Source organism: Grampus griseus (genome assembly GCF_964374135.1).
Source record: "Grampus griseus genome assembly, chromosome: 14".
Lineage (NCBI taxonomy): Eukaryota > Metazoa > Chordata > Mammalia > Artiodactyla > Delphinidae > Grampus > Grampus griseus.
Genome location: NC_139008.1, coordinates 61493895 through 61506051, shown reverse-complemented (window position 1 = coordinate 61506051; position 12157 = coordinate 61493895). Strand labels below are relative to the sequence as shown.

Genomic DNA, 12157 nt, shown 5'->3' with positions numbered 1-12157 from the left:
GAGCAGAGTGGATACAGGCATGGAATGTACAGCCAGGCTTCAGCTGGTAAACACTAAGTAAGTGTCTGTTAAAAAAATAGATTAAAAAATAGGCATATGAACGAACCTGGAGGAAAGGGTGGCTGCCTGGCTCTGCCGCCTCTCCTGGCCCCTCTCCCTGTCTCCCCTGCCTCCAGCCTCTACAGCTTCCCCAATCCTGGCCCCACAGGGACAGATCTGTGAGATGGGGAAACACCGGCCCCCACCTCCCAGGGCTTCTGGGAGAATAATCAGGGTCACAGGAGCTGGCACCCAATCTGGGGCATCTCCAGGGCAAGGGAAGGAGCTCACTTTGGGCTTTATAGGTGGACAGACCTCACATTGTCACCCTGCCATGTGCCAGCCACGTGCCTTTGGATGTCATTGTTTCTTTAAATTTTTTTTATTTATTTATTTTTGGCTGCGTTGGGTCTTCATTGCTGCGCTAGCTGCGGGCGAGCAGGGGCTACTCTTTGTTGCGGTGCGCGGGCTTCTCATTGCAGTGGCTTCTCTTGTTGTGGAGCACCGGCTCTGGGCGCACAGGCTTCAGTAGTTGTGGCTCTCGGGCTCTAGAGCGCAGGCTCAGTACTTGTGGTGCATGGGCTTAGTTGCTCTGCAGCATGTGGGATCTTCCTGGACCAGGGCTTGAACCCGTGTCCCCTGCATTGGGAGGCGGATTCTTAACCACTGTGCCACCAGGGAAGCCCTGTCATTGTTTCTTTAAATCTTCTCAGCTCCAACATGGGCAAAAGTATCCCGTCAGCACACACGCATTTGCACATGTGAAAAACCACGTGCCTACCTGGCCCTGTTTGTAAAGACGTGGATAAGGGATGGGTTAAAGTATGGTATGTTCACAAAATGGAATAAACAGCTACTGAAGGAATGAAGATACCCTTTACCTTTATGTACTGACTTGGGATAACACCCAAGCTAGATTAAGGAAAAAAAAAAATGCACGGAGCAGAAAGTGGGTACACTATGCTACTGTTTGTGTAGAGTGGAAGAAAACATATATGTATATTTCTGTGTTTGCTTGGTTATTCACAAGGAATAGGGATGTCACAAAAAAACTAGTGGCTGAGCCTGCCTGCGGCGGGAGAACTGTGGCCGGAGGACAAGAGGGAGGGAGACTTTTCACCACATACCCTCTTGTACCTTTTGAATTTTGAACCATGTGGATGAATATATATTCCTTATTCAAAAATAAATAAAATTAAGATTTTTCTTTTTTTTTACCAACCACACCAGACACCCAACAGTTGTTCAGGAAGACAGTGAGGAAAGATTGGTTATCTCGACTTCTAGAGAGGGGGGTCCCCTGCCTTCCCCCAGCTCCACCCCCTCCAGGGCACAGGGTGGCACCTGTGACACCTGTGTCTCTTCCAAGGTCCAGGAGAGGGGCCACCTCTGACCTCTGATGTCCCCAGGCCCCTCCCTTCTTCAGCTGGGAACATTTTTTACTTAAAAATACCTTTTATTTTAAACCCATCAATTCTCTCTCTCTCATACACACACCCACACTCATGCACAGACACACACACATCCTCTGTCAACAACAGTCTTTGTTTTTCCAAAAGTTCTGCCTTGTCTCTGACCAGCCAGGGCTCGGGCCGGCTGCATGGGTCCTCACGGCTCTCCAGGGTGGGGTGGAGATGTCCCAGGGGGCCTGCTCATAGGGTCATGGGCCCAGGCCATTGTCCTCTGGTCCCTACACAAAGAAGGGACCTGGGTTCAGCTCCTGGGGTCTTCCCCTGTTCGCCCAGTGGTTGGCCTCTGGCCTCCTTCTCAGGGTCCTGCTTGGAACAAATGACATATGGGTCCAGGCTCATCTCCGAGGCACTCGAACTGGGGCCACCCCCCTCACCTTCAAGCAGCTGCCCCCCAGGTCGCGACGGCTACCCTGCAGGAAGAGAGAAAGAGGTATTAGGGGGTTCAGTTGGGTCATCATGAACACTGAAACTAACCTCTGTGTCCAGCAATAGGGGACTTGATAAAAAAAAAAAATCAGTTAGCTGCACAATCAAGTTCTTGCAGAAGGCAGAAGAAACTCTATATGGACTAACAGGGGATGACTCTTTATGGACTAATATCGTTTAAGGACGAAAGCAAGGATTGAGTGCATGTTCCTGTGTGCTGAGATGTCCAGAGAGAAGGGCACACGGGAAATCACTAACGGGTTTCCTCAGAGGAGAGGAATGTGATGAGGAGACAGGATGGGAGGAAGCCTTTTTTTTTTAACTCTATATACTTTTTTACTTTTTTCATTTCTTCCTCGTGTGATTTGTTGCTTTAAAAAAAAATCCAGTATAGTTTAAATCATAGTATTTTACACTCAAGGGAAGAACACACCCCACAGTGGTTCTCCCACTGCCTGGCTGTATACCCAGTGGCCTGCTCGTCAACCTCAAAAGTAGATTCTGGAATTCCGGCCTCCCTGCCTTCATTCAGGGTGTTCCCTCTGCCAGGAATATGCTCTCTGGTCCTATCCTAGGAAGATTTCTCTATTCCTGCAATTCCTAGCACTTCTTGCCTTTCTGGGGCCAGGATAAAGCCCAGAAGGGGAAGATGGGGTCTCTCCTGTGTTCTCCCATCAGGCTGGGAGCTCAAGGGGGTGGTCGGGGAAAGTCTTTCACTCTGTAGTCCCAGTTCCAGCCCAGGGACTGGCGTGGAGCAGTTGCCAACCAACGCCGCTTGGATCAGGGGTGTCCACTGGGAGACAAGGTAATGGTGGCAGCCCTGGAAGCCACCTGCCCCTCACGCTGCAGGGGCAGTCTCTACCCACTGTCCTGAGGTCTGACATGTGGGTTTCATCCTCACTGTAAGCCAGCGAGATCACAGGCCTTCGCGTACCCCCTCTGTTGCAGCCTCCAGCGTTGCATGGCTGGCTCAGAGGCACCCAGCCAGTTGGTAAAAAGGGCTGGGCTAGAAAAATCCATGTTGTCCAACAGTCTGTCCCGTTTCTAAGACACAATGGTGTCTGCAATCCCACTGTAAATACTCACCCCCGAACCTGACTAGGAGATAATGGGGCCGGCATTTTTCTCAGCCGTCTAGAGAAACAGCTGACCATCTCGGAGCTCTGCCCGCTGCCCCGCTCCACTCCTGGGCCCAGGTTGGGGCAGATCCATCCAGATGCGAGCCCAGCCTCCCTTGAGGCTCTCCGGGCCCAGGGACAGTGTGTTCATTCACAGGCAGGGCTATTTTGAGGGCTGAGGCCACAGTCCCAGCAGAGCCTGGGGCTTGGGCTTCTCAGACAAACTCTGGCAAGAGTGGCTGAGAAGGGCGGATGGGGGTGGGGGGTGTAGTGTTGAGGTTGGAGGACAGAAAACCGGCCTCCCACCTTTTCACTCTAAGTCCTCAGGGTAAGGGAGAGCCACCTCCACCCCAAGTCTGGCAGTCATTGCGAGACCTGTGTCCCCTGAGGATGCTGGGACTGTTCAGCTCCCTGAACCTCAGTTTCTTCATCTATGAAATGGGGACAAAACGATTCTACTTGCCACCCCAGGGTGCAATGAAATGCAACTGCAGCTGTGAAGGAGGCTTGTAACTGCCAAACGCATTTAGGAGAAGCCTTGACTAGGCCCCAGCTTCTTTGTCTCTTTGTGCCTCAGCGCCAAGGGCTCGGGAAGCACTGTAGTTAGGCGGTGGCTAGAGTGAAACAGATCTGGGCTTCAACCCCTGCTCTGCCTTGGATTACCTGTCAGACCTCAGGCAAGTGACTTCAGCTCATTGAGCCTCGGTTTCCCCATGTGTAAAGTTAGTTACTGTGAGGATTACACACGTTAACGCAGGTAAAGCCCTTAGCACAGTGTCAGGAATATAGTAAGTGTTCAATGAATGTTCGCAAGTATTAACATCAGCATCATCTGGTGATGGGACCTCCTTGCCCCACTGCCCTCTGTGCCACCTCTGCTCCTGAGCTGCTACGCCAAGCGGGGAAGGCCTTACAAGACGACCCTATCTGACCCCCACCCCCAGGTGACAAAAGGGAAAACAGGGCAGAGACAAGACCCTCCTTTCCACCTCCCCTTGCTATTTCTACCACAGAGGGCCACACCTAACCCCTCCTTAAACAGGAAGATGCTACAGGGAGCTATTTCTATGGTGACCCCAACCCCAGACCAGCCAGCTGGGAACAAGGTGGTGGCTCAGGGTGAAGGGATAGGGTCTGGGGCCTTGGAGCTCTCTGGTCACCAGAGCTGAGAAGGAAGGCTCCCACAGGCTCCCCAAGACAGCCAGTTTTCTTCTAGTCGAGTCCTCAAGTCTTTGCGGGCCAGAGCCAGCCAGGATCACCCCTTTTGCTTATTCCCAGAGGAGCCTGTGTGCTTGAGAGCATGGCTTCCACAGCCAAATTTGGCTGGGTTCTAGGTCCTGTAGACAGATCCCGGGGAAGCAGCCAGACCCAGGCAAGGCCCTGTGATCTGTGGGACAGGCCTGAGACCAGCAGAGAAGCCCCCAGTCTACCTGCTGTGGGGGGCAGGCACCTGATGGACACACCCTCTCCCCGAGGGCCCTCCCACATGAACCTTTCCCACGTCCCAGTTGGGCAGGCCTGAGTGCGAATCCTGACTCCATCATGGGCGGTGTCTCTGAACCAGTGACAGCATCTCTAAGCAGTTGGGGATAACCAGAGCACCTCCTTCTCCAGCTGCTGGGGGGTTTTAATGGTAACACGTGGAGAGCACTTAGCACGAGAGATCAGTGCTCATCAAGACTGCTGACACTGCTGTCACTGGCCAGTCTTCACCTCCCTTCTAAGCGTTGCCACCTTCAACGTCTACCCTTTTCCTTTTCTAGGCTCTAGCTCTCACTGTGTCCTGCTCCTAGAACACCTTCCCCTACTGCCTCAACCTGCCTGCTTCCATCCCCAAGCCTCTGTCAGGAACTTAGCCACTGGGTCAGGGGCTTCCTCTGGCCCTGACAGTCCCTTTGTGCGCCCCCCTCCCCATCAGACCACAACATCTCTGTTTTCACCTCCAGGCCCTGCCCTGGCCCCGCAATTGGAGTTCCTGACAGTGGTGGATGGGCATCCACAACCTGCTTCTCTGGGAATGTTTTCAGAGTCGACAAAAAACAGCTGTCGGGTAGTTAAGGTTTGCTGAACTGAGTGAATAGGTGAAAAGCAGTCAGGGAGTATTGCCGAGGGCCCACAGACCAGGGCCCACAGACCAGGGCCCACAGCTGGGAGGATCAGGGACCCCGGAGAGAGTTCAAATTGGAACCGAAAAAGACTGACTTAGGGAAACTGAGGCAGCAATGGCAGGTGAGAGGCCAGAAGGGGGTGGTCTGAGGCCACGACACAGAGGCTTCCCCAGAACAGAGTGAAGAGGGGAGCTGGGGAAGTTGTGAGAACCAAAGACTAGGGGACCCAGAGGCGTGACTCCAATCCCCCATGACTTTTTTTTTTTAATTTTTATTTTATACTGGAGCATAGTTGATTAACAATGTTGTGTTAGTTTCCGGTGTACAGCAAAGTGATTCAGTTATACCTGTACATGTATCTATTCTTTTTCAAATCTTTTTCCCATTTAGGTTATTACAGAATACTGAGCAGAGTTCCCTGTGCTCCCATACTCTTTCATTTTCCAAAAGGCCACGGGGGCCAGTCAGGGACTCTCTCAGCCTCAGTTTCCCCAGCTGTAAATATTAGCTGCTAGAATCCAAAGCTCTCACAAGACAAGCCTCCTTATTCTAAGAAAAGCCCAGGCCAGAAAGGGGAAAGGCTGGGGATGAAGCAGGCTCCTTGGGGCCTGTGCAGGAAGGCCAGCTTTCAACCAGGAGCACCCCCCAGCAACCTCTGCTGCTACTCAGCCCCGTCCGTCCCCTACCAGCCTGGTTCTCATCCTTACTTAGGAGAGACCACAGGAGCTTACCTCCAGCTCTGCCCGGCTGACTCAACAGTGCCCTTCCCCAGCACTCCATCTCTTTGGGGGCTGGGTATCCTCAAAAGACCCCCTGCTTCACACCTACTGCTCATCAGCTGGGTACCTCAGGCTCTTGACTGCGGCTGTGCATCCCCTTTTCTTCTCAGTCTCCTGCCCTTGGGTCAGTCTCAGGATGCGGGACAATTATTTCACGGTAAGGGCAGCTCAGGGCAACACATACCAGCAAACCCAGAGCCTGCATTCTGGCTTTCGAGCTGTGTAACATGGGCACCCCTCTGAGCCCCAGGTCCTCACCAGTGATAAAACGGGCAGAACTACCTGCCTGACGGGGTTCTTGTGAAGGTAAAAAGAAAACCAGGAACGCGCGCCCGTACATAGGAAGAGCTCAATAAATGACAGCCTTTGTTATGATTTCCCCACACGCTCTTCCCAGCACACTCCTAGTGGGAGGGCGTGTCCTTCGATGAGCAATCTCCATCCTCTATATCACGCCCGAGCTCTGGGCTTCCCTGCACCCCTTGTTTGGGGAACATTGTGAGCGGTTCTGTTCCACACCAAACTCTGGGCCTGGAGGGCTGCACCCCCGACGACTCCACGTCTCTTTCCCCTCTCTTCATTGGGGTCTCGGCCCCTCTTTTGCTCCGTAAGAAGCCCGTTCCCTGACCCTGCGGCCGCAGTACTGGAGCGCCGCGCGCACTCACCCCCTTGCGCTGGTTGCTGAGGCAGAAGGTGCAGATGGAACGCGGCTGGTGGCCGCCGTCGGGGGCGGCTGGGACCGCGCTCTTGGCGGTGCCCGCCGCTCGGAAGCACGGCTGCCCGTCGTCGGCCGCGTCGCCCAGCAGCAGCACGTTGGCCAGGTGCGCGATGTAGCTGGACGCCAAGCGCAGCGTCTCGATCTTGGATAGCTTGCGGTCCACCGGCTCGGTGGGGATGAGCGTGCGCAGCGCCGTGAAGGCCGTGTTCACGCTCTGCGTGCGGTCCCGCTCCCGCGCGTTGGCCGCCTGCCGCTGTCGCACCACCACCACCGGGCCCGCGCTGCTGGACGCCCGCCGCCCGCCCCCGGGGCCCGGACCGCGCCGTGCCGCCTCCAGGCCCTCGCAGCAGCCGAACGACTGGTCGGAGGCGTCGCTCTCGCTGCGGTTCTCCTCGTCCTCGCTCAGTAGCCGCACGTCCGGGTACAGCACGTGCGCGCCGACGGGGCGCAGCAGCGCGAACGCCATGGGCGGCCGGCCGCTTCCCTTGGTGCGCAGCGTCCCAGCGTCTGCCGCGCCCCGCCGTGCGCTCCCGCGCGCTCCCACGGCTCAGCTGGCCACCGCCTTATAGCCGAGGGAGGGGCCAGTCCCGAGGCCGCCCCGGCCGGGGCGGGGGACTCCGCCCTGGCCAATGGGGAGGCGCCCGCCGCGCCCCGGCCAATGGCTACGGGCCCTTCGCCCCAGTTCCCCAGGTTGAAAGCGGCCCGCGAGCTGGTGGCCCGCCCTGAAAGCGCTGGATCCCCGCGGGCGAGCGGGGCAAAAGCCGGAGGTCGGGGTGGGTTGGGTGGGTGGAGTGGGCTGTGCCCAGATCCGGACTCATCTTCAGCCTAGACCGCAGGGAGGCTGCGGGCAGGTCCCTTCTCCCCTCCTGGCTTCAGTTTCCTCATTCGAAAAGAAGATTGCAGAGAAAGCAACTCGGGTTTTTCCTCCCTCAAATTCTAATACTGTGGTTCTGCAACTTTCGTGTAAGAATTAGGGAAGGGGGGGCTTTTGACTTGATAAATTCCCGGATTCCCCCCAATCTGATTCAGCCGACCCAGGATTTTTCATTATGTACAGGATGGTGGTGTCAGTGGAGAACAGTTGGAGAAACACTATAAACTTTCCAAATAAGGACTCGATGGTGTCACATCCCTGACGACAAACTTAAAAAAAAAAAAAAAGCAGAACAAAAACAAAACACGCAAACGCCAGTAACTCCATTCATTCATTTATTCAACAAATATTTATTGGGTCCCTGCTATGCCAGGCACGGTTTTAGGTGAGAATAGAAATGTGAACAAAACAAACTCTTTGCTTTCACAGAGTTGACATTTTGGTTGAGGTCCTACCACCAAAATGGTTGTGCCAGACACAGTGCTGAGTGCTTTACTGATCTTTACTTTCCTCTGCTGAAGTTGTGGGGAAGAACCTCTGATTTACAGATAAGAGAGCTCTGGCCTTCAGGGTGAGTGAGGGCAGTGGTCCCAGCCTGTTTGGGACCCACTATCACCCCTGTCCTGTCTCCACCCCAGTAAAATACAAGTTTCTCTCCCTTACTCCCCACAATCCCATCCTGGACTGCAGCAGCCTCCCTGGCTCCAAATCCTCACACTCCCCTTCCCTCTGCTTGAAGTGCCAACACCACCCCCTCAAAAAACTCACACTTACGAAGAGAGGGGGTGGGGGGAATATATTCCCTCATCGCCTTCCTTCCTTTTGGAAACCTTAGATTGTTCAGCCTGACATCTGACATGTCCTCTTCCTCAGAGGCCCTGGGAAGAATTACTGAGCTGATGATGGTTGTTGGGGTCCCCAGGTCGCTCATGCCCCTTTCCCAGCTCCATCCTGGGGACCGGCCAAGCCTGTATTTGCTTGGCCTTGACAATAACTTTCTCTTTAGCCCAAACGGCAGCCCATGCGGCAGAAGGAGCACAGGGAGTGAAGTCGGAAGGTTTCTAGGTGCGTTTCGGCTCCATCTTCCTTCTGGGCATCAGTTTTCTTGACGATGCCTCCCAGCTCTGCCATGCTGTGCATTCCTGTCTCCCAGACCCAGGCCAGAATGGGGGAGAGATGGGGAGCTGGCTGCTGGGAGAGCAGTCCCTGAAGTCTTCAGGCCCTAGGGTCTTCAGGAAGGTCTCTTCCCACACCTGGCTCTCCCCCCTTCATTTGACCGTGACCCCAGCCAGGCTGGGCTTTGGGAAGGAGGAGAAGGAGGCTGCGAGGCCCCCTCCCTGCAGGGCCAGCCCCACACACAGCCCCAGGCCAAGCTGCTGCTTCCTGAGCCGATGAATTATTACCGGGAGATTTCCTTCCCTGTCTGCGCCTCCTCACAGGGGCTCTCGTTCCCTTCACTTTCGCTTCCCCCCCCTCCCCCTCTCTTCTGCTCTGGACCCTCAGGCGGCTTGAAATTCCTCAGTCCAGCCCCCTCCCTTTCCAGCACGACCTGGAGGAACCAAATAGGGCGTGAACTGGGCCCGGAAGGTGGGGAGGGGGCTTCCTTGGAAGGCGCATTCATTCATTCGCTCCTCAGGCAGGTTTTGACACAGGCGACCCTGGGAGTAAAATAAAACCATGAATGAGACTCAGGGCCTTCTGCAGCCCAGAGGGGAAGGCGAGCTGTAAACAAAGAATTCCAGGACAATGTGGTCGGTGCAAGCCAGGGCCTGGCATCAGAGAGACCCGGTTCCGGCCCAAGGTTAGCAGCCTCTTGGAGTCTCAGCTTCCTGCTCTGAAGACGGAGGGGTAATAATAGTACTTATTCCCAGAGCTGATGGTGAGTTTATGCCAGGAATGCCAGGGCCTGGCACACGGAGTGCGAAACACCCGAGAGCAGTTTGTGCCAGTGGTGTCAGGGGCTGGGGCCCGCCGCTGAGGAGCACCCTGCCTGGGAAGGGACTGAGCAGCTTGGACTCTTCTAGGACTTGTCCCTGGGAGTGGGGAGGGGGCTTCTGCCACAGTCTCAGCCCACCGGCACAAGGCTTTCAGCTCCTCTCCTCCTCTGTTCCTCACCCTGCGGCAGCCACACGGGCCTCCTTGCTATCCCTGGAGCCCACTTCTGCCCGGCACCCACTGTCCCCAGATATTCCCATAGCTAATTCCCTTATTTCCGTCCCATCTTCCCTCAAATCTCATCTCCTCAGGGAGGCCTCCCCTACCCCTCAGCACTCCTCTGGCTCTCCCTCTCCCCTTCCCCTGCTCTACTTCTTTCCAGAGTATTCATCATTACTTCCACTCATTCATTTATTCATTCATCCACAAATGTTAATTGAGTACCTACTATGCACCAGGCACGGTTCTGGGTACTGGGAATACGGTGGCAAACACACTACATATTTATTTGTCTGCCAGCTGTCTATCTGCACCAGAAAATAAGCTTCTTGGGGCAGCGACTTTGTATCAATATTTTGCTCATCTCACTTCCTCCTCACCACAACCTTCTGAGGTAGGTATTGTTATTCCCATGTTACAGATGAAGAAACTGAGGTTCCGAGAGGGGAAAGTGACTCGCCAAGGTCACTCCGGGGCCAGCGGAGGAACTCAGCTCAGTCTTCCTCAGCCACATGGCCTCTCAGGCAGCCCAGAGGCATGTGAGAGCTGAGTAGGAGTCCACCAGGTAAGAGGAGGAGGGTCTTACAGGGTGAGAGAACAGCAGCTGGCCCCGGCCTTCCTGACCAGGGCACCCCGGCCTTCAGTCCCGCTGAAGCACTTGCAGTTCCTCCGAGGCACCAGCTTTGCCCTGTCTGTCCACCTCTTCTGGAGACCCATCCCTTCAGGTCTGACCAGACAGACGACCCTACTCCTCCACCAAAGTTCAGCGTAGCTCCTCAGGGAAGCCTGCTCTGTGGCTCCTCCCAAACCTTGGTGCAAAGTCTTGTGCTGACACACTGTGTTTTGACTTCTCTCCCTGATTCCCCACTCCATTTCCCTCCCCCCACAAGTGCACCCACTCTATTTTTTTAAAAACAATTTTTTAAGAGCAATTTTAGGTTTAAACAAAATTGAGAAGTACAGAAATGTCTCATAGACCCCTTGTCCCCACAAATGAATAGCCTCGCTGTTACCGACACCTCCCAGCAGAGTGGTACATTTGTTACAATTGATGACTCTGTTGTACATTGACACATCATTATCACGCAGAGATTCACTCTTGGTGTTGTACATTCTATGGGTCTGGACAAATGTATGCTGACATATATCCATGATTATAGTAGCACACAGAATATTTTCACTGCCCTAGAATTCTGTGTTCTGCCTGTTCATGTACACCCCAATCCCTGCAACCACTGATCTTTTTATTGTCTCCATAGTTTTGCCTTTTCCAGAATGTCATAGAGTTAGAATCATACAGTATGTAGCCTTTTCGGATTGACTTCTTTCACTTAGCAGTATGTATTTAGTGTTCCTCTATATCTTTTCATGGCTTGAAACCTTTTATTTTTTTTTCAGCGCTGAATAATATTACCTTGTCTAGAGGTACCACAATTTATCCATTTACCTACTGAGGGACATCTTGGCTGCCTCCAGGTTTTTGCAATTAAGAATCAGGCTGCTATAAACATCTGTGTGCAGGTTTTGGATGGATATAAATTTTCAGTTCCTTTGGGTAAATACCAAGGAGTGCAATTGCTCGATCATATGACAAGAGTATGTTTAATTTTATGAGGAACCACCCAACTGTCTTCCAAAGTGGTTGTACCATTTTGCGTTCCCACCAGCAATAGGTAAGAGTTCCTGTTTCTCCATATTCTCGTCAGCATTTGGTATAGTCAGTGTTCCAGGTTGTGGCCATTCTCATAGGTGTGTAGTGATATGTCATTGTTGTTTTAATTTGCATCTCCCTGATGATGTATGACGTGGAGCATCTTTTCATATGCTTATTTGCCATCTGTATACCTTCTTTAGTGAGGTGTCTGCTAAGGTCTTTGGCCCAATTTTTAAAAGGGTTATTTTCTTATGGTTGAGTTTTAAGAGTTCTTTGTATATTTTGGATAACTAATCCTTTATAAGATGGGTCTTTTGCAAATATTTTCTCCCAGTCTATGGTTTGTCTTGTCATTCTCTTGACATTGTCTTCTGCAGAGCAGAAGTTTATAATCTTAATGAAGTCTAGCTTCTCAATTATTTCTTTCATGGGTCGTGTCTTTGGTATCATATCTAAAAAGTCATTACCATACCCAATGTCATCTATGTTTTCTCCTATGTTATATTCCAAGAGTTTTATAGTTCTGTGTTTTACATTTAGGGCTAGGATCTATACTGACTTATTTTTTGTGAAGGGTGTAAGGTCTCTGTCTAGATTCATCTTCCTGCATGTGGATGTCCAATTGTTCCAGCACCACTGGCTGAAGAGACTATCTTTGCTCCATTGTATTGCTTTTGCTCCTTTGTCAAAGATCAGTTGACTATATTTATGTGGGTCTATTTCTGGGCTGTCTATTCTCTTCCATTGATCTATTTGTCTATTCTTTCACCAATACCACACTTTTAAAAAATATATATATTTATTTATTTAGGCTG

At 52.7% G+C, this 12157-nt stretch overlaps 1 protein-coding gene across 1 annotated transcript; it reads right to left on the bottom strand.

Moving 5' to 3' along the window:
- Positions 1–1509: 1509 nt before the first annotated feature.
- Positions 1510–7126, bottom strand: TCF15 (transcription factor 15; the record flags this gene model as incomplete). The annotated part of the gene is made up of 2 exons (XM_082671564.1): positions 1510–1921; positions 6608–7126. 2 exons carry the CDS (start codon positions 7124–7126, stop codon positions 1847–1849), a joined length of 594 nt encoding a protein of 197 aa, XP_082527690.1. The 3' UTR covers positions 1510–1846.
- Positions 7127–12157: the final 5031 nt, after the last annotated feature.